This window comes from Apis dorsata, unplaced genomic scaffold (assembly GCF_000469605.1).
Source record: "Apis dorsata unplaced genomic scaffold, Apis dorsata 1.3 scaffold_1082, whole genome shotgun sequence".
Lineage (NCBI taxonomy): Eukaryota > Metazoa > Arthropoda > Insecta > Hymenoptera > Apidae > Apis > Apis dorsata.
Genome location: NW_006264180.1, coordinates 150,731 through 174,963, shown reverse-complemented (window position 1 = coordinate 174,963; position 24,233 = coordinate 150,731). Strand labels below are relative to the sequence as shown.

Genomic DNA, 24,233 nt, shown 5'->3' with positions numbered 1-24,233 from the left:
CCGCAGCCACGGCAACCACGTAGCCCGACCTCGAGTGATCGTTGGGCGGTTCCACTGTTATTCTCTCCTGGAACAACACTCGTAGCGATAGATTCGCCTCGGCTGAGCCCGCCCCATTCTCGGCTATGCACGTGTATGTCCCCTCGTTCAGGGTCTCGACGGAGTAGAGAAGAAGGGCGCTGCTCATATTCGTTCCACCACGCTGCCTATAGACGTACCTGGAACGAGATCGTGGAATTTGATCGAAAACGTGAAAGTAGAGGTTTATATATATATATATATATAATAAAATGGGAGTTAATTTTTCGCCGTGATTGAATTTCGTTCCAAAGACGGTTCATATAATTTGAAATCAGAATCGTGTACCAATCGTTAACAATGATTTTCTTTACTGGAATTGGAACAGGAATTCCGGCGTTAAACTCCGAGATACGGGATTTTTATCCGCTTTTAACGGTTCGCCGCGATGGTGAATGATCTCAAAAGTTCCTCCCGGGTATCGGCAACGTACCCACTTAATTCGAGACGAGATTCATTAAATGCTCGCGCTTTTGAAAACTGTACGCAAGCTTCTGTACAGCCGTTCTTTGAGCCGCGTTCGACTTTAATTTCTATCTTTTAATCTTTCGTTCTCGATATTGCGCAATACTAAGTAGATATAGAACGAGTCTCGCAATACGATCGCTTCAAATAACTCGTAAATTAGTTGTTGCGTGGGAATTTCATGGATTCATTATTAATTTTTTTGTAAGTGAGTATATAGAAGATATATGAGTGTGATACTTTTTAAATGGTTTTTAAATAGAATTGTATATTTTTTTTAAATATATTAATTGATATAAACTATTATTTTCTATGAAAAACTACAAAGCAATTTATATTAAAATAGTTTTAATATCACAACAATAAATGCAGCAAAAATTATAAATAGTAAATTTCAAGCTTGAATATTTTAAGAATTTTTTTAAATAACATTACTCTAATTATATTTTAAAATTAATTAAGAAATAATTAAGTTTCGAAATGAATATAATGAATATAAATATTTCAAATAAAATAATATTTAATAAGAAGTATTTCGTGGGAAAAGTAAATAAATATGTTCTCAATTAAATAGTTTAATTAATGTTTCATGAAATAAATTACTTGATTTTGATGAAAATTAACTAATTTCTTAATATATATTATTTATTTTCTTATCTCGTTCTTATCTTTCTTTTTAATTGTCCAATTAAAATACATTTTACTTGTCAAACAATACAAAGCGTTATTTCAAATAATCATTTTTACATTATCATTTAAATTAAATTTCGCTCTCTGATGAAGTCTATGTTCCCTTACTATTATTCTATATGAATTTATAAATCACATACTTAAAATGTTTCATTTTTCTTTTCTATATCAAAACGTTATGCATCACGTGCAAATCGGATTATTAACGAAGTAGAAATTTCTTTAATAGTTACGTGGACTAGACATTTCGTGTGATGCGTCATCGGACAATTATAATCTTTGGAACGCTGAAAAATTCATATGAACAAACCTTTGAAATTTCACTGAGATGTCGGTAAAAATTGTCGATTCTCGCTTGCGCCACTAGCGGTGGCGTCGTTAATTAGAATACTTTCGTGATTAACGACCGTGACGGGCGTCTTTCGGAAGAGCTCAGACGAAATTTGACGCGAAAACGAACGAACGACTGCAGCAAAGTTTGTTCGGAATGCAATTTTCGCCAACGATCTCGATAATAAGATTGCCGATTGATTTCCTTTCAAATTTTGTCGATGTGTTATTTTCTCACGAATTTTAATAGGATTTCTTTCGAACATTTTTTTATGATTATTATACAGCGATTCACAGTGGAAAGTATTCGAGATAAATATGTGATTTGATATGTTAGATTTAAATATTCTGAAAAAATCGTTTGTAATTAATATACAATACGATGAATATTAAGATTTTATATGTGAATTTTTAGCAAGGTATTAATTTAACAAGGTGAAAAGATCATTATATAGTTTCAATGTTCTTTTACATTTTTTTAAAATATTAATTTATGACACAGGAAAATTTTAAATATGTCTATAAAATTCAGATTTTAGTGCTCTCTATAAAAAATATTTCCAGGTAAAACCATATTTAAAACATGAAAAAATGCTGAAACTTTGAGGATAAATTTTAAAAGAGAGAAAATTTTTTTTAAAAAAGAATGTTCCATATATGTATAATCCATTATGCTTATACACACGAATTTCTATTAAAATATAGATTTTTTATTTTGTACATTTTTCTGTAAGATTATATTTGAATGCTTTTGTATATTTTGTTATAAAATAGGAAATATAAAAATTTAGAATATATATATATAATATTAAAAAAGAAACTAAGAAAATTAATATAATTAATTTGCCGTTTTTTGAAAGATATCTATTTTAAAAATTAAATTAAAATAAAATATAGTTAGAAGGTATATTTCCTCTTTTCTCTTTTTATAAAAAAATATATGTCATTTAAATAAAAATAAAAATACAAGTAAACAAAATTTGAAATAAAGATTCATTTCATTCTTTAAATATCATAATATGATACATTTTCAATATTTTATTATTTTATTATAAATATATTATATATATCCTATATATTTTTAAATATTTAAATTTTACATAAAATTTTACAGTCCAATAATTACAATATTTGCTAAATAGATTGCAATAAATTTAAAAAAATTTAGAAAATTAATATATTTATCTCTATGTTAGCTATATATATACCTATATATTAGCTTACCTATATATTTAACTTAATTCAAATCCAACGTTAGATGGCCAGTTATTTCAATATCTTTATTCTTTTCTAAAAATCATGAGGAAGAAACAAAATTATTCAATTATTAATTTTTTTCATTAATATTTATTAAATTTTTACCATATTTTATACATAAAAACAATTTATAAATTTTTTATTTATTTTATTTATTTACTATTTTTTTTATTTATTATTTTTATTTTAATATTACGTATTTTATTAATATTTATATTATATTTATTTATAAGTACGTCAAAATAAAATAATGAAAGGTTTTATTTAAATTCATGAGAAAGTAACACATCGATAGGTTGAGATATTTATTGACGTTTTATTTAGGTTGCAAACGATTCTATACGAGAGCCATTTATCATACTTCCATCGACGAGAAGAAGTAGCCAGGATTGTATTTCCGTAGGAAATTTTAATATTCTTCGTGGTTTGCCAATTCGACCATTATTGTTATCGTTTTGTCCATAATATGATATTCGGAATGAATATTCAGATCGTTTAGCGGAAATATTATTTCAGTGGATATTGTATTTTGATGCATTGATTTCATTTTATTAAGAATACTTATTTATCTTAAGAATTTGAAACTTGTTCGAAACAAAATATTATTGAAATATATTGAATTATTGAAATAATTTAATTCATGAATGATGTGTACGTGCATATTGAATAAAAAATAAAATGTTAAATTACGATAAAATAATATTTTTCAATCTTTTTTAAGTTATGATATTCTTCTGTAATATGCCAATGCTTATATGTAAATCTTCCATATAAGATGAATTCTCCACAATTTAAAAAAATTACAATTTTTTTTGTGTGAAATAATTAAAAAAAGTCATTAAAAATAAAAGCAAGTTGAGAATCACTGTCGAATGAATTTAAGAATGAAATACGAAGATTTTGACTCCATTCTGTCAAACTTGGTGGAAAATTTGTTAAAATTAATGATTTGAATGATGTAGATAATCATGAATTTAAGTGATCTAAATGATTCAAATTTTTTTGAATGATTTTGATCGAAGAAAAGGGAACAAGATAATGCAAACATGATGAAAGAAATTGAAAGTAAGAATAGAAAATAACAACTTGTAGGATTTTAGTCAAAATGCAAGGCAATATAAAACATTCTCGCATTCCCTTACCTTCTTACCTAACGCAGAAACAGTCTCGAGATAAAATATTCCGCGGAATATACTCACCGAGGATAAGCCGAAGACAAAGCAGAATCGTTCTCGTTCTGCAGTTCACACAATTCTCCGTTAAACCACCAAGTGAGTTTAGCAGCCGGCACAGCGTAGACGTCGCACTTGAGAGTGACATTGTCCCCTTCATAGGCCTCGATCTGATCCTGGAGCTCAATCTGCGGCAGGCAAGCGAGCTCGTTCAACTTCACCTCCTTGATCTGTTTACCCCGAAGTTTCGGTGGAGAGTCACAGACTGGCTCGGACTCTTGAGGGGCAGCGGGTGCCGACTCCTTGAGCCAAGCCTGGGTGGCCTGCAGACGACAATCGCATAGCCAGGGATTGTTGTGCAGCGTGAGTCCCCTAAGGCTACCTCCTAGAGGCAACGTGAGATCGGGTACCCGGGTCAATCGATTGCCATCTAGTCGCAGCCACTCGAGCTGGTGTAAGCCGTCGAACGCCCCCTGCTCCACGTTCTCTATTCGACACTGGCTCAGTTCCAGGTTGGTCAGATGGACTAGATGCTGGAACGCTCCTCGACGGATCTCTCTTACAGGGTTTCCGTTCAGCAACAGTTTCATCAGATTCGAATAGGATGGAAAGGTCTCGGTCGGTATCTCCTCGATCAGGTTCTCGGAGAGGTCCAACTCAACCAGACCCACCAGGCCGACGAAGGCTCTCGACGCAATACGACTGATGTGCGATCTACCCAGGTAGAGTCTCTGCAGATTGATCAAACCCAGAGCGTGAAAGCACTCTGGAAGCAGACTGACCAGATGATTATTCGACAGATCCAACACCTGGGTCTCCTCCCTGGCGCCCTGAGGCAGTCCCTTCAGGTCCCTGTTGGCGCACTCCACCCACTCTTTACCGCTTTTCCATTTGCACGTGCACATGCTCGGGCAGCCCTCCACCAATGAGGACATCCATGATAACAGCATCATAGTGCCGAGAAGTGTCCCTCTCCACCACCATGCTCGCATGCTCGAGCACATGGTGCGTTCCGTTTCCCCGAGATCCTCCTTTCTATCTCATCTTATGTACTCGATCTCGTTTCACGCTTTTATCTCGTGCGCGAGCTTTCACCTCAGCTTTCTCTCGCCTGCAGCATCTTTGAGATCTTCTTGAGCTCGAGGATGGGATGGGTGGTCTCTCGATGAGTATGTCAGGTTTTTCTCCGATTCCCACTCTGAAACAACAATGTTCGATTGAGTTTAATACGAATTTATTAATAGATTTCTTCTAAACGAACGTTTTTGAGGAAAAGAGAAAAATTCGATCGAATCTTTATGTTTTTCATTTTCTGTAATTTGAATCTTAATTGTTTAAAAAAAAATCTGAAAAAAGATGGTTCTTAATTTACTACATAAGTGATATTTTAGTGAAATGTTTAAATGCTTTTATAATAAAAATTTGATGGAATGTTAAGGACAATGAAAATTCGCAGCCTTTTTGTTGTCTTTTTGTTGAAAATATAATAAAAGCCCAACTCTTAAAAAGAATGCTATATAATATATCAAAATAAAGAAAAATTTAATATATTTCAGAATATACAATAATTTTGCATTTTGGCCATTTTCATCTTGCAATTGATCATTACTATTTATATGGTGTTTTAAAATTGGCCTTAGTTAAGTTGATCAATTTTAATTCTGATTAATTAAAATTAAATATAAATATATTTTGTTGTATATTTTGAAACTCAAATTTTTCATTTTTCTAATTTTAATATTAAATCAATTTCTTTTAACTCCCAATGTAAATGAAAAACAAAAATTTAATAAAAATGCATTCATACAATTTTTTTCCTTTTCCTTTGCATAACATATTAACTTAATAATATAGGATTATTAATTGATAAATTCAATTTTAAAATTGCTCTTAAAAAGCATAAATTATAAAGTGTGTTTTATCAAAATTTTCTTCTATTATTTTTATTTATAATTTTAGATTTTTTTACGGAATAGAATATTGATTATTGAATAATTAATCATCCAAACACAAGATGAATATATATATTCTTGAAAAAATTTTAGAATCTGTACTTAAAAACATATTTCTATATTTAATTTTTTTATGATCTATTTAAATTTCTTTTTATCAATTATTTTAAAAATTACTTATTCAAGCTTTTAAATTTTTTTAAGTTAGATAATAAAATATTCTATCCATTTGAAAGAGTTATAATAGTTAATTATCGTAATTTTTCCTTTCACATGATATAGGCTTTCACTAAATTATCGTGACTTCGTAATACGTTTCATTTTAGAGAACCTATTCTCTGTGAACATGCTTTTCGTAAATAAATGCTCATGCTTCTCTCATGTGCATATTCACGCTTTTTAAAACGATGAGGTTAGCATGTTCATCATTGTGCAAAATTTATGAGCTTGCAATGAACGAACCAAAAATTAGGTCAGAAAGTTCCATTAAGGCTATTCTCTCGAAATCATCTCATTCTGTTTATCAATTCACGAGCTTCAAGTTCATAATGTTGTCCAACGATATAAAAAGCAGAAAAATTCTTTTAGCCTTTATACTAGACAAAATTATATTTATATATATTAATATATTTTTATAGTAAGAAATTTAAGAAAATTGTTAATCGTATAAATTTTATATCTTAAATTTTATTATATGCATTTAATGGAATTATTAAGATTTATTGGCTGAAATAGAAATAAATAGAAATTTTCAATATTCTAAGATTTGTTACACAATTTTATTATTTAAATATTCCATTGTTTAAAAATTCGATGATATGTGAAAGATATATTTTTTTAATTATTCTTTCAAGAAAAATATAAACTATATATATATTTTTTTCAAAAAAATATAAATTATATAACATATAAAATATAAATAAATTTGTAATACATAGATATCTTTAAAAATCTTTGCCCCAGTTTTATTTTGTTCCTATTCATATAAAGCTGATATTCTATATATTAATATTCTGTAATAATTTTAATTAATTAAAAAACGCTTTATTCAATATTCAAATATATTCAAAATTAGTTCAAAATTATTTAATTAAATTACGTATTATTTGTTTAGCAATGAATAGATATAATTAAATGTATTTTATCGACGTATCCAATGATTAGATATTATTGCTTACATTAAATCTTTCGATCAGTTTTCTTATTCTAATATAAAACGTAAAAATAAAATTTTTAAATACTTTTATAAGAACTCAAAAAATAATGTTGTTCCATTGAATATCATAAATAATATAAAATATTATTTAATTATATATAAAAAATAATATTATATATAAATCAATTGTACTTTCGTATACATAATATTAACAATTAAATAAGAAAACGATCGTAAATTTTTTTTTTCTTTTTATAAAATTCAAATTACATTTCCTAAGAAATTTGAATAATAATGTATTTGATGTTGAGGATAATTATACGAGTCACAAATAGTGAAAGAATTAATTAAAGAATTTTATTCAATTATTCTTGATTAACAAAGAAAGCACGAAGAAACATCGATTTCATTTGTATATAACTTGGAAATTCAGAATACAACTTCACATTTGATGTTTCTACAGATCGGTGTTGATACTGTTTCATAGTTGACGCACCGCCTGTTCATAATCGTTCGATCTCGCGTTACATTTTGAACAAGGAATAGGGACGCATACTAATAGTCGTATAACACCATCATCGACATTTAACCGCTTAGATACACGATACACTTGGAAATTATATTATGGCGGACGCGTCGTTAATTTCGATATAAGGGATCCTCTACAGCTTCTTCGAACCCTTCGATCTTGAGAACCGCAAACGATGGATCGTAAATTGGCACGGAATGCTGTAATCGATTCATCTCGAGCAACGAGTTTTCGATCGAGTGATTGTCACGCCATGCCTGTGACGTGCTTCGCACGGGAATCCATCTCAATCTCGTTCTAAATGTTTTATTATCCATCTAGCCGATGATCGATCAAAGGATTTGTCGTGGTGGAATTCTTGTCGAAATATCGAATGAATTTCGTGTTATGAGCGATGGATGGATTAACGGGTTTAATTTGAAGGCGAAGTTAGTCTTGTAATTGCTGGATTTGATGAATTAGAGAAAGGATTTTCTTTGATGTGTGTATTAGTAGCTCGAGAAAAATTAAAATTATACGATTATTTTTTAGGTGAAAAAATTTTCTTTTAATGCCTTAGATTTAAGTAATATATAAATATATGAATAATAGATAAAATTATCTATAAAATTAATTTTTTAGATGATGTAGAAATTTTTCTTTAATATTTAAATAATATAATATAATAAATATTATAATAAAGGTATGATATTTTGTAAAATTAATTTTTAATGTGATTACAAATATATTTTTTAAAAGTTTTAATATTTTATTTTGTTAAATAAAATATTTTAATTTTTTAATTTGTATTTTTATTATATTATAAATTCTTCTATTTTTTTATAACTTAGATTTCTGTTATAAATTTATTGATATTTTAAAATGAATATATAAAATGATGTTTATAAAATAAACATAAATTATTTGTAATTATTGCATAATTCGATTATTTATATAGAAAGAAATATTATTTTTTCAAAATAAATATTGAATTATTTTTAAATTCGTGATATTTTACAAAATTTGTTCATTAAACTCAAATAACAATTTAAATATTATTATAAAATAGTATAGAAGATATAGAAACTATTTTAAGAGTTTTTGTTTGCTATTAAAAGTTATGAATAACGAAAAAAATTTTTGTCTTACATTTTTATTTCACTCTAGTGCATCTTAAAAGCATTTATTGATGCAATAAAGATTATATTTTCTATAGAATAAGAATTTTAAATTATATTTAGTGGAAAAAAGTAAAAATATTTGTTTTTGCACATGCAATAATTCAATAACTATTTCAATATATCTTTTTAATATAGAAGATATAAGAGAAATACGCGAAATAAAATTATTTTAGTTATCTACCATTCTTCAGAATATTCTTCCCTATTTCTTATTTTTTATTCATTTAGATTCTTTAATAATTATCAAATTCCATAAACGAAAAATGTCAAAAGAGAATCGTATATTTTTCTTCGGTCGATAATACTATCCGCAATGCTTAAGTCTTTTTTATAAGATTTCTTCACGTTATGCACTATAGAGCTCGATTCACTCTCGTGTTAAATCGTGTAAATTACCAAAATAGCCGAACGATAAAGACAATACTACAATTTTCAAGACTCGTTTCCTGGAATAGTATCGTTGCATGTTACATGGAATTCAATTTCTATTATGCGGCAAGCTCGCAATCTGGAAATCTCAGGCAAAAGGCGGATTATCCGATCGAATTTGCAAAACATTAACTCTCTCTCTTTCTCTCTTTCGGTCGTAAAAATGCGATCAGGGATCCGCGAGGAGGACTGGATTCCCGCTTCCTTTATCGAGCGTATTTTATGGAAAAATCTGACCCGCATTGGCTATAGAAAACTTGGAAAATCTTGGCGAGATGACTTCAGGGAAGAGGAAAGGCTCACCAAGAGTAGGAAAGTGTGTAACTATAGAAGTTTGAAAGTGGAAGACGCGAGTAAAGAGAGCAACTTGTATCGCGTTGCAGGCAAACTTGCCGCATAAACGAGAAATTAATCCTTTTAGAAACTGTTTTTCGACTTATGATATGCTCGTGCTTCGTCGTTCGGTAAACGATCGGTTATCCTTGAACGTAAAACAAAACAGTATGCTATCGCGTCGTTGGCATCTGTTGGTATCTCTCGGTCAAATTCGGATGAGTTCGGGTATTGTCGTCAACATTCGGACGATCGCCAGTTGATTAAGTGTAACATCGTAGTAATAAGAGAATTGTATTTGATATATTCGTAAAATCTTTTTAGTAGGATTTTAAAAATCAAAATAAACATAAAATTTATAGAAATTGTTGGTTATAATATATTATTAAATATTATTATTTTATATTATTAATTTTTAAATGCATATGATAAAATAAAAGTATATTTGAGAAATAAAGCAAGTCTCTATTTCAATTCCATTTGATTATATTCAGAAAAATTTAATTTTGTATAAAAGTGTGTAATCTAGTTACAAGCTACTGAAGTTTGCGTTAAATGAATCTAGGTAGAGTGAGAATATATTAACAGTCTGTATAATATAATAATCTGATTAACTGTCAAAGTTTCTTAACTGTCGCGAAAGATAAATAGAATAGAATTAATAGAATTGGAGTTTCAGTTTTTAAGCCATATACATGGTTCTTGAAATTCAATACGTATAACAAAACATACTTTTTCTCATAAAAGATGTTTTTTTTTCTTTAGATTCCCATGAGATAATAAAATGAGTGATTTATAGAAATGTTAACAATTTTCAAAATATTAATAAAATATTGATTCTATAAAGCACTGTAATTGATAAAAAACATGACATCATATAGAATTATATTTTGATAATTAAGCGAATATTAATATAATTGAAAAATATAATATCATTCATAGCGTTATATGTATATACTAATATACAATTTGAATTAATGATATTAATATTATAGTCTATGTTTAAATTTATTGATATCGTATTTTACAAATCTAGAAATTCAGAAATTCAATGAGAGATCTTGATAAACAAATTATTATCAACAATTAAGTAAATTACATTAAACAAACAATTAAGTAAATACAATTAAGTAAATTTTTACATAGTTCTTCTAATATCATTAAATTCTTCACAATTCCAAATGCTTTTTATAATATTTTTATAATATTCTCAAATTATATATATATATATATATATATTAAGTGAAAGTAGTTACAAACATAAATCAAGAGTTTCTCCAAAGATAAATATCCTCGTTTTGTCAGATTATTTTAAGAGGAACCAAAAAAAAGTGAAGATTCTAGATTCACTGTCGAAATTATCGAATAAACGTGAAAACACGTTGCGCAAAATTGTTTTGGGGAAGAAACTATGTTTGGAAATTGGCGAGAAGCGCAAAGGGAAGAGCAAAGAGAAATCTCCGTGGAAGAAGTTGCGAAGACGACGTTGGGATAAAAGATCGAGAAGGAATAATAAATTCCATAGAGATGCGAGCACGTGCATCCCAATCGCGAAGACGTCAGCTCTGAAGAAGAAACACTCCTCGCGGCATCAACTGATATCAGGATATCGGAATATCGAGCGGCCACGCGGCATGCAAACCCCACGGTTTTTCATGGCTTTATTCCAGCACACCCCCGATCAACGAGGTTTTTCACCGGTGCAAAGGGAGGCCTCGAGGATATTGCCTGCTCGACATTTGGAATCCAATATCTACTATCGCCACTTTTTCCTCCCTCCTCCGCAATTTCGTCGATGCGCCTTTTAACGCGTTCTAACCTCTGGCAAGCGAAGATCTTTGGATAGCTCGATGGAAGAATATTAAGAGTTTTCGATTAGCTTTTGTTTGTAGATTAAATCGTATTTTATTGTCAACGTTGTTGCTTTGGAATTTTTACTTTATTAACTATCGATCCTCGATAATTGCACATGGTTATATTCGACGAATTATATTGATTCCATGAAGGAATGTTGTGCGATAAGCTAGATGATTAAAATTCGTAAGTTAGCCATTTTAACCTTAAATAAAGATATTTATTTTTTATTTTTTAAATTCCAATAAAACTTTTAATAATTTCTATATAATTAAGATTAGCTCTTGCTCACATTATTTTTCAAGCTCTTTGAAATATATGTAAGAACTCAAGTCAGATCATTATGGTACAATATAAATTTTTTAAACATTTAAATTAAATTAATGTAATATATTGTAAATTAGATTAAGTTAGATATTAAAAATGCAATATTCTAGGTTAGATTAGAATAGAGAAATTTAGCTCTTTAGATTTACCGAAATTACATAAGAGTAATATTAAACATTTTTGTCGATATTTTTCAAATTGTCTCAACAATTTGAACGATTTAATAAATAAAAAAGACTTCACGAAAAGGAAAAGGATCCAAGTTGAGGATCGTAAACAGAGAATCGTATAATTTTTTTTCCAGTTCCAAGATGGCGAATGGATTAAAATAACCGGCCGAGATTTTATTTGTTCCCAACGGGTAAATGTTCCGATAAGAGAAAAAAAAGGTTTCTTTCGCTCGGCACGTTTCAACCTCGAACAGGTCTAATCGAAATGCGCGTCGAGGGAAAGCTTCTATTGCCAAGACCTCTATCTCCACGAGTCGTTCGACTCGAATAAACAAATGGGGACGCTCGAGAGACACATCGTAGAATTCGTAACGTCGGAGAGAGGAATCACTCAGGCCCACATCGCTATTGGATTCAAATCTAATTACCTATCTCACGTCTAACACTTCAAACACACGTGAAAATTCAACTTATATCGCCTCGATTTTTTTAAACTTGCTTTTATATATTATATATATATATATATATATACATATCTGTTAATACGTTAACGTTCGAATGACGTTTTGCAAAATTATTAATGATTATTCGCGCATGATTTTTTTATAATACATTGATACAAAATATGGTATCCAAATGTTCAATAATTATGCACAATATAAAATGGTTGATAATATCTACAGATATAAAATATTTAATAATGATGATGTATCTTTTAACATAAAATGTCTAATAATGTAATTCAAAATGATTATAATATTGTAAAACGTAAAATGACGTTTAAAGATATCGTCTGATACAAAATAAGTATTTCATGTTCACAATTTTGAAGGTTCAAGTGGTTACTGGTTCAAGTGGCTAAAACACGTTTATTATCAGCATACCGGATTTTATGTAATCATCGTAATAAGAAATTTAAAAGATCCATCGTTGAAACAGTCGGTTTACAATAGCTCGCAAGAGAGCTTGTGGAGCACAACCTCGAACTTGCAGACAGAAGGATCATTAAATAAAGGAATCCGCGTAAAGAGGAAATCCGTTAAAGAAGAATGGTAAATTGCTTGGATCCCGGATTACTCATTCCGCGATACTCGGCCGCTCTAGAAACTGAAATTTCGTGGATTTTTTTTTTAATGACTAGCTTTCATTAAACACCGGACTCCCCGGAATTCTAACTTTTGAAACGACGACGGCCATTCCGCGAATTACTTTCGCCGTTTCAAACCGAGATTTTTACCGGCCGCTTTTGAAAAACGCGCGAGAAATGGCGTCGAGATATAAAACGCGCCGTGTCACGCGAATGCCTCGCCATCCCACAGCGATTTATCCGCTCGTGCGAAAAAAGAGGAGACGAAAAATGGGAATTCGATGTATTCTCGATAGCATCGTCGACAAACTCGACACCGCGTCTTTCGAGAATCCAGCCTCGAGTTTCTTGCGGAGAAGGGTAATGGTCCCTATCGCGACACGAATTCGATGTCGAGTATTCGTTGAAACGAAGAAAAACGTCAATAGGGAAATATTCGAGGATTCTTCGAGGATCGTTCGAGGATTGAAGATGGCGGTTGAATGGAGTAAGAGCTGATTTCACGTTCGATTACATTTTTATGAATAATCGGTTATTGTAAATAAAAAAAAAAATATTCTCGTCGAACACGATTGACTTTCTTTTTTTAAGACTTGTCGTAGAGATATTTTAATCGTGGCGGCGAAATCTTTGGACAAAACGAAGGAGGACGTTTCTTTGGGGAGGCTTGTTCCTCGGGGGAGAAGAAGGGAATGAAAACGAAGAATAAAAACGAGAATTTAATTAACATCGGCCACCATTAAACGAAAGGAGAGAAACTGGTGACAAAGAGGAGAGGCGACGGGTTATTCGTTAAAGTTGCTTGCGATCGAAGCTTGTTGTTCTCGTGGCTCTTCTTCTTCCTCGACTTACAATACCCCAGACGAACAAGAGGGCAACCTACCGCCTTCTCATCGATCCGAACGAGTGGACCACATCCATCCTTATTTCCCTCACTCCCACGATAGAGGTTCCCAAACTTCAGAATTGTAACTTTCTCAAAATTTTTCAAAAATCCTCGCCATTGGAATTTGTCATTGAAAAATAAACGAAACGTAGAAACGAATGAAACGTGTTAGTTTGATTTTGATCTTTTTATTTTAAAATTTTCTTTATAGTTATAGAAGATTTATAGTTTGAGAACCTCTCGCTTTTAATTCTCATACTCTCTTCTTCTTTTCCTACTAGTTTTTCAATCTTCTTCTCTACGACTCTATTTAGATTTAATGTATTTTTTTCTCGTTTGCAGGATTCAAGAACCGTAAACAGCTACAAACATCGAATTGAAATCAATTCGATACTGTGAGTATTAATGGCCAGTTATACTCTCAGACTTAGGTTCTTGTTTCCAATCTCAACACTTGAATTCTATTTATTTCGAGCATCATATTTCTCAATTGTAAATTCGATTATTTTCGATCATCGTGCATCTTGCAAGATATAATCATCATATAATCACATATAATTACAATGATTTTGAAATACTAAATGCCAAATAGACGGATCTTGCATTAACAAAAATAATTAACAAACATTGTTTTTATTATTAATATTCATAGATTGCTATTTTATTATTAAGCGAAAACAATGCTTCCAAGCGGCCATTCATCCAAGTATTGATTATATAACTTACGTAATTGAATTTCGGGTCAAATGGGAATCAAATAGATTCTACATTGCAGAGATCGTTAGCAAACGTTGTCGAAATTATTATTAACAGTCATTGACTGTTGCTACTGTTTATTATTAGCGAGAACTTTTAATTTAAAATGGTTTTATCAAAATCATCAAACAACAAATAGTATATTCCTTTTGTTATTTTAACAAACTTGACCAATGTACCTTAAATAATACTTTAAATAAATTGTTGTTGAAATTGTATTATTATTATTATTGAGTATTATTATTTATTAAAAAATTTGCAATTTAAAATGAGTTCTAAAATCATCAGTAACAACAAATGGTATTTTCTTTATTCATCCAACTATTGATTGTGACACAAATACTATTGTTGTTGTTATTATTATTATTATTATTAACAATCATCAATTATTGTTAAATTTATAATTGAGAATTTACAGTGTACCATCAACTACATATAAGGTGATTAAATCGTAAAGATCCTTTATTTTTGTCTTTTTCTTACATTAATAAAGTAAAATATTAATAATAAGTTTGAAAAAGAAGTAATCTCGATTACGAATTTTCCATAAAAATTGAGAAACGTCTTCGCGGAGAGGCGATAAACCTCAGTCTTTCCTCTCCTCAGTAAAAAGGATTATCCAACGTTGATCAATATTTTTCTTTCTATCGAATCAGGGGCGCATTTGTTCCAGTTCACGTTTCAAAAATTTCTGGTCACGCGACCGGAGATTTCATAAAAGTTGGAGGATAAGGATGGATAGAGGTCGAGAATCGAAAAAGGGCGAGCCAGGGGCAGAGTTCGATTCGTGATCGAATCGATCCAGTGGATTCGCCAATTTTGCGCTCCGGTGAAGCAGATTGTATTTAAAAAAGACAAACACAAAGGAGGAAGCGATCCGCCTTTTCCTCATCGTATCGACGCCATTGTCAGCTCGTTAAAGGTGAAACGATATCGACGATAACTTCAAAGGATCTTGTGAATCTTGTGAAAGTACTAAAGAGTACGATCGATCGCCCGTGAATGTATAATTCTCTTCCCCTGATTCGATGTCAACCTCTTTGAGGATCGTTTGTTCTTCAATTTTTTTCAAAAGAAATTTCGCCTTCTCTCTCACGTCTTTTAAACGTTCTAACGTAAAATCCGATTTCGCGATAATAACTTTCGGAATTGGATGAATCAGATTTCTGACTACGAAATTCGACGTTTCTTCCCTACCTCACCATCATCTTATTTCTTTACTCGTTAAAAAACTTTGTTTGTCATTCATGTTTAATGCCTCTTCGTATATTTCAAGCATAGGCTATGATTTCTTCGGGTAGTTATTGTTACAACGCTTTGAAATTTCTTCCGTTAAGCTCTAATTAATGAGTTTCTTGCTTTTCGATACGTCTTTATTTCTTCTATGTAAATGTTAAAGATCCATCTTGTGAAGCTCGATTTATGAATAATGGAAGATAAGAACAATAATGGAAGATAAAAATATATAAATATAATAATTGAATATAAAATTTAGAAAATTTAATATATTTAATTAAATTTTTTAATCATTTTGCAATAGCTATAAAATTGATCATTAATTTCTAATGGAAATTCTAATGGAATTGGGATTAATGCTGTTTTAGTTGATGATTTCTAACATTCATTTATTTTATTTTAATTACAGTACCATATTTTACTTTATTTTAGTTATATTAAGACTATTCTCTCAAAAATCTTTTTAAAATTTTTTTTAATTTATATCTTTATGTATATTAGATTCAAAAATGATCGAAATTTCTTAATAAAATTATTGATACAATTATGATTGTAGTTTTATTGAAAATAATCAAAATTTGATTCGATTTAATTTTAATTGATTTAATTTAAAAATAAGATTAAAATTTGTAATTGCTATTGATAATTTCTCTCTTCATTTAAGTGTAATTTAAATTTTTATCATCAATAAATCATTCATTCTTTTAATATAACTTTTTTGAGAATTAAATAATTATAAATAATTTTTATTATTCTGAATATATAAGAGGAAGACATTCTAATTCTATGCTAAAATATAGTTTATTATAATATATAACTTATTTTTTTATAATAAAATGATAAACTATTTAAATTGCATTTAGTTTCAAGTTTGATATTGATATGCAATAAATATTATTTAATGGAATATTTAATTATTAAATTCTATAATAAATCGATCGATCACTTTATATTAGTCTATATTTTTATTACAAATGTATTTTTATTACAAATGTTTTCATATATGTTAACATACATTTATATTATATATAAAGACTATAAAATATAATATTAATTAACTTATTAATAAAACTTTTATTTTTAATTCTTTATTTTTTTTGTAAAAATTTTATTAACATATTATTAACATATTTCCTAGATTTATCCAAGAGTTGGATTAATCATGATATATTTTTATAAAACAAAAATAAAATAATGAAATATATCAAAAAATACAAATCTATTTTTATATTGAATGAAATAAAAGAAAGTATAATAATTAAATTTTATTAAGAATTTAACTAAAATAATAATTTTATTAGAAATTCTTCATTTTGTATTAAAAGAAATTAAAAGAAATTAAAAGAAATTAAAAGAAATTTTGTTTTTAATTTGCAAATATATAAATTTACTTAAATAATAATTATTGAATTCATATATATATATAAATCAATTAAATTAATTCTGAATTTTTTTAAACATTTATATATATCTTAGAAATTCGATATTAACTTTCAAAGAATCTCTGTGGAGAAATTTCTTGAAAACGATTGACAGTGATTGGAAGAAATATTATTATGGATATATTTCGAACGATAAAGATAGCGTGCTGATCCATCGAATTTCTCAAAGAAAGACTCAATCTTCTTTACTCTCAAATACGAAGGAAGTCGATATAAAGGAAAAGTAGAAATTCTTGAACGCTAAGCACTTAACAATTTGATTTCTTTGAAGAATGTCAATCATTTAAATCGATCTTCTCTAATATTTTCGAAACCATTTATAATTTATAATAATCATTATAATCATTTATATCAATATTTAAAATAAAAATTATAATTTAAGAATTGAAGAAAATAATTTGGTGCAATAAAATTTTTTTAAATATTATATTAGTCAATATAAATATTCTACCTATATAAATTATCATTTCCAATAAAAAAATACTTATAAAAATTCATGCGTTGAATTAAATAATATTTGAATGTCAATATTAATATAATGATAAATAATCTTTACCTTATTAAATTTAATAATTGAATGAATTGAATAACTATCCAGATATATACTCATTTACACTATTAAATTACATATATCGGATATATTTAAATATCCATCTAGACATCAAAATTGAATTAAATTAAATTAAAGTATTCAGATACTGTAAAACAAGTATTCAAATTCTCGTATTCAGAAATATACTATATTACAGATATTCAGGTATTGTAAAATATTCATTCAAAATATTCAAATATTCATATTGGATATACTAGTATTCAGGTACTATAAAACAAGTATTCAAATAATCGATGTTCTGGATATTTGGACATTTGAATAAAAATAATAATAATGAAAATAAAAATAATAAATGAAACGAATACAACGGAATACTCAAATATCCGAATATTTAGATCTAATATTCATAAGTTCAAAAAACAATAAAAATAATTGATACCTTACAATCAATTAATTCGTCAAAAACTCATATTTGCCAGCAATACGCGAATTCCCTGCATAATTATCCGGTAATTCGAGCCAGTGAATCCTACGAGGTCTAACCTAATTCCCAATGTGATACAATTTCCGGCAACGTTCGCTTTACCACGCGGCCTCGTCGTTGCCCCCTATTGTCCCTTCGTTTTCCTCGCGCGAGCCTGGTTTTGGGGCTGCGGATCGATGTGTTTCGAAGGGGTGCGATAATTTCTAACTGCTACATGGAAAAGCCATCTTCATGCAACTCGTCTACGAAAATTATTCACCAACCATCACATCGAATATGTATAGAAGTGGTAGACGTTATTTGGAAAAATTAGGTGGAATTAATAATAATCTATGATATATTTATGAATCTAGATATTTATGAGATTGGTGAATGGAAAGAATTTTCAGAATTTTTAATTATTTTTATTATTAATTTTTCTATCTTTCATTTTAATCGTTTAATCCTCTTTTTGTTTGTTCTTTTATTCAATTTATTTTATTCATTCGCATGATGAATTAAAAATTTTAATAAAGAGAAAAACATATAGAGCACGATACTAAATTAATTTTATTAATTTCATTGAAGAATGGAATTGAGAAATGGAAGAATTCAAATGAAGATTTTTAATAAAAATATTCAAATGATTAAACGATAAGAAATTTTGGAAATATTCAAATGATGTGAAAGATGTGAGATAGGATCTATTTGTAAAATTCAATATGACGTTAATATATGTTAATATATGTTATATATTTCTTACTATATGATGATTGATACGTACATAAATTGCATTATGAATTTTTCTAAGAAATGTGAAAGAAGGATAAGAGTTTTCTTTTGCATAAGAATTCAGTATTATTAATGTAAATTGTAGTCATTTTAAATTTCGTTGACTTATCAAAAATTAATATGCGAGATATGGGAAATCTCTTTAATAAAACATTGATAAATTTTGGACTAAAAATATTAATAGAATATTTATATAAAATATTTATATTTAGATCTTTACAATTATGGAATTAAAGTAAAAATATATTGCATTTTTTAAATATCATAATATATAATAAAATATTTAATATTTTAATATTTGCTCTGATTATTTTTTATCTTTTGTATATCATATTATATTCTATAGATTTTTATATATTTAAATTTTTTACAAATACATAAATCTACGTAATTTAGCTATTATTATCTGCTTTGCAAGTTGCCAAATATTCTGTAAATCCAGGAGAACAAAATAATATCAACATATTTTATTCATGGCTATAATAATTTTGAATAATTTTTATCTTCAAAGACATAATAAAATTAAAAAAACAATTAGTTACTTTTATTTAGATATGTTTATTCTTGTAAATTCATATTTTTAACCTAAATGTAATTGGAATACAGAATAACAGTAATAATAAAAAAGATATATATTTTCAAAGTTATTTTTATTGTTTCTTTAAGGTCGAATTTTTTTGAACAATAATATCATTTGTTTTTTTTTATAATACAATTATTTTCAATTATTATTAAGATGATTTCAACAGTTTAAAAATAACATTATGACCTTTAAGATAAAAAAAATGAGATAGATAAAAAGTATGATTACTACTTTATTTATAAAAAAAAATTATAACGAAATTTTATTTTGAGATTCTAAAGAGTTAAAATCCTTTCCATTTTCTGATAATAGAACATATAATATGCATTGATGGACTTGCATATAATCTATTGATTGAATTTATTAAAGTCTTTCATAATATAACTTTTTATAGAATTACATGTATAAGAACATTAAATGATTATATTTCATACTTTGTCAAGGATACATATTCATATTCATATTCTTGATGAAGAATAATTCTTGAAGTAGAATAAATTTCGAAATTACATTAAATGATATTAAAGAGAAATAAACCAGATGACAAATTTTTGCGATTGAAAAGTTTCGAATAATTTTCTCTAAGAAAAGTAAAAACACTTTATATTATCTACTCTTTTTCATTCTTATTCTTTATAAAGCTTGGAAAAACTCAGAGTTATTGCATCGCCAACATCCCTCATCAAGTACCAACACTCAAACTTCTCTTGAACTTTACGAAATAGAAGCGCATTATTCGTAAAAAACTACATCTTTTTTTTCGATAACATAATTTATTAACTCCATCTTATTCAATAGCAATCAGTTAAACTTTTCTTTTCTATTTCTTACTATAACAATGAATGATGAATATCTATTTATCTTTTAATAAATGAAATATATCGGTTTTGAATTTATTAAGAATTCTATAAGAATTCATTGTTTCAAAAGTTATTCGAATTTAGAATTTGATATTCTTAGCATATTATGTGTTAGTTGTGTGTTAAATTAAGTTATTAATTATTATTAATTTATGTTAAGATTCTGCAAATGACTGAACGAAAGAGAGAAAAAGATAGTTTTGACGAGGATAAATTTAAAGATCGAATACATGAAATTATTTTTATTGTCAAAATATTATTAATTTGATAATATCTGTTATAAAGCATTTTTACTTAACCAATTCCAAAAGTAGAAAAATATATATATATATATCTTACATAAAGTAACTTCTCTCTTTTAATCTGTCAAACAATATTAATATAAATCTGTCAACAAAGAAGATTATAATACAATATTATTAATGAAAGTTCTTTTAAAATTTTATATCTTCTGATTGTATCTTTCGATTTATTCGATGAATAAAAAACAAAAATATAAACTTTAGAAAATAGAGATACTTCAAAACAAAATTATTTATCGTTTCCAATAAAAAAAAAGTTGATTATTTCAAATTTAAATCTAATAATACCATATTAAATTCGCTATGAATTGTTAACGAAAATGTTTTTTTTAAACTTATATCATATTTTATAATATGCATAAATAGAATCGAAATACATATTGATTAAGTTAAATTAAGTTAAGTAACTCTTAAACCAATGTAATTTACAGATTCAAAATTGTTACATATATTTATTCATCAAATTATTGCAAAATAAAAATTATATTATTAAATTAAATCTTAAATCTAGCAAATTTTTTTCAAGAATAATAACGCCATCTGATTGGAAAATGACAAAACGACTTTTTCTCAGATGATTATGCGTCGCATACAATGCTTCGTCGTTTAGCTGAACTCAATTTCACGGTTCGGAAAGGAAGCTTCAATTATATATAACGCGTTCCAGAAGGAGCCTTAATCCCGCCCGAGATTCTGGCGTTCGAGGGATGAAAAACGCGATGATGATTCGCCGGGATAAGACAAATAGGGAGCGATGGAAGCGCCCTCTTAAATTCCAAATTAATACCGGAATACCATCTCACACCTGACATAGCGCAATCTTTTAACATAACCCGCTCCGTCGAACCATAAAATTACCGAATACCAGCATCGATCGGCGACCTATTTCCTTAGAACGAACGATTCATCCTGGTCGACCGCGAAAAGGGTCTCGAAACCTCTAGGGTGAACTCGGTGAAGCATTGCCCTATTACGAGCATCGTTCGACCCTTCTGCGAACTGAATTACCAAGCGGTTCGTTCTTCTGTCGATGAAAGCTTTTGTTATTCTCGTTAGGAGAAGAGATTGGTGGAAAGTGTTCAGTTTTCGAGGTGACAATATTCTTTCTCGCGCCCTCGAGCTTCGCCGAGTATGAGTTTGTGGTTGGAAGCGTTGATCGACATTTTTAATTTTTTGAGATTAGGAAGATGAATAGAATTGTTAATTATCTTGTGGTCAAATATAAGCGTCAAATTGAAAAAGTTTAGCATAAATTATTTCGTTATATTTGTTTATATTTGTTATAAAGAAAGATAACTTATCAATCTATGCCAGAGTATATATTCTGGAGAATACTGTGTGACTAAATGTTAGCATATCTTATGATTTTTATCAATATGTATGTAAAATTTGAACACATTGCATTAATGTTGAAAAATACTGGAAATCATAAAGTATGGTACTATTGAAAATAAATAAATACTAAAACAAGCATAATTATTAATTATAATAATTAATTAATAATTATAATTAACTATAATATAATATAATTATTATTGAAATAATATAAAATTTGAATGTATGCATTAATATCAAGAAATATATAAAAATCATAAATTATCGATAATTATAAATATCGTGGAATAAAAAAGTAGTATTTAATTTATTTTTTTTTTTTTTGCATTTTTTTTTGCAAGGTTTGTTATTAATAGATTAAGAATACGTGTCCAAATTCTCATTATAAATAGAATGTTATCTAGAATTTTATTAATAATTAATGTAATAATATCTCTTTGTATACAAAATAAATATATTTGAATTAGCAGCATAAAGCATTGGATAATTCAGATTTCAGATAATATAAATTGATGTTGAGTTTCATAAAATGATTTAATGTGCAAAGTCTAGATATAAAAAGATAAAATAATGTTATTCGAATTTATTTTTGTTACATAGATTTATATAAAATTATATTTGATAATTATACAATTATTATTCCATTAACAAAAATTTTGTCTATGATCTCAAAGATAATAAAATCTTACAAACTTATTTCTATTAAATACTTAAAAAAAATTGATTTAAATAGTACATGATTCGTTTTAAAATTAAATGGTATTCTTCATAGTTTACTCAATCAAATAACTATTATTTTCCTTATTTCATATATGAATCTTGTATATAATTTATACTTAAGACTGTTTATTTTTAATTTTGACTTTTCCACATAAAAATTAATTACAATCTAATAAATTAAATTATCAGTTATTATTCAATCAAGATATAATCTACCATAAATTCTTTAAAACATTAATATCTTAAAATATCTATCTATCTCGCTTTATCTTATTTATTTTATTTCATTATCATAAAGCGTCATATAGACGCCAGTAAAATTAAAAAAAATAACAATATTCAAAATTCTGTGACATTTCTTAATTTTGCAATAGAGATCCACAAAGTCTTGAAGACTTTCATTACAAAAAGTGTATAATTAAAAATACATTTTACGTCTAATTGATAGAATTATCAAGAGAACAATTACGTTTAACGAGATTTTTCCATTAAATGGATCCCTTGACAAGGAAAGAAAGAAAGAAAAAAAAAAGAAATAAAAAAGAAAGATAGAAGAGAAATTCATGGTCCCCGTTTCCTTGAAAACTTCAGATCAAGATTCCTTGGAAGGAGATCAGAGCATCAGCGAAACCCTCAGAGGACGCTGCGATCTAAAAGTCACAAGTTCCTCGTTGATTCCTCTGCCATCCGTAATTTTATTACGTCATTCGAAATGTCGTGCAGAGAACTCCAGTTGCCCTTAACGTTCTGTCACGCGCAATCTGGATTAATTTGAATCCTGTCCTACGTTCGCATAAGATGACCGTTGATATCCGACATCTTTGGGAAGCATTGAGATGAATATGAGGTGAATATCAAGCGAATATCGGATTGGAAGATCTTTCTGACTGCATAGCATTTGCAATTCGTTAGGAATATCGAGGAATCGGACAGGTTTAGGGGCAGAACGCGTGCATTTTTGCATATCTAGTGGAATGATCAACATTCCTTGTCAAGTATAGTTGGAGAAAATAGATTTTTGAAATGGAATAGAAATGAATATTTTTATCTTTTCGATATAATAAAAAATAGGATTTTGAAAATTTTTCTTCGGAAATGGTATTTAAATTAAGTATTTTATTTAAATATAAAAAAATAATTTTTGAAATATATGAGTTCTTGTTTTAATATTTTATAATGTATTAATTATTATATAATTAATGTATTAATATATTATATAATGTATTAACTATTGTATATAATATTTATATGTTAAATATATATTTGTTAAAAATTTGTATAGAAAAGTTAAAGTATAATAAAGTTAAAGTTATAGT

The 24,233-nt window shown here is 27.9% G+C and overlaps 1 protein-coding gene across 1 annotated transcript in view; it reads right to left on the bottom strand.

Annotated features, from left to right (window-relative positions):
- The window catches only part of LOC102681882 (leucine-rich repeat-containing protein 4C-like), a 168,882-nt gene that overhangs the window by 2,436 nt on the left and 142,213 nt on the right, over positions 1-24,233 (bottom strand). Inside the window, 2 exon segments of the mRNA XM_031514591.1 lie at positions 5-218; positions 4,020-5,190. Of these exon segments, the coding sequence (XP_031370451.1) occupies positions 5-218; positions 4,020-4,996 (1,191 nt within the window). The 5' untranslated portion in view covers positions 4,997-5,190.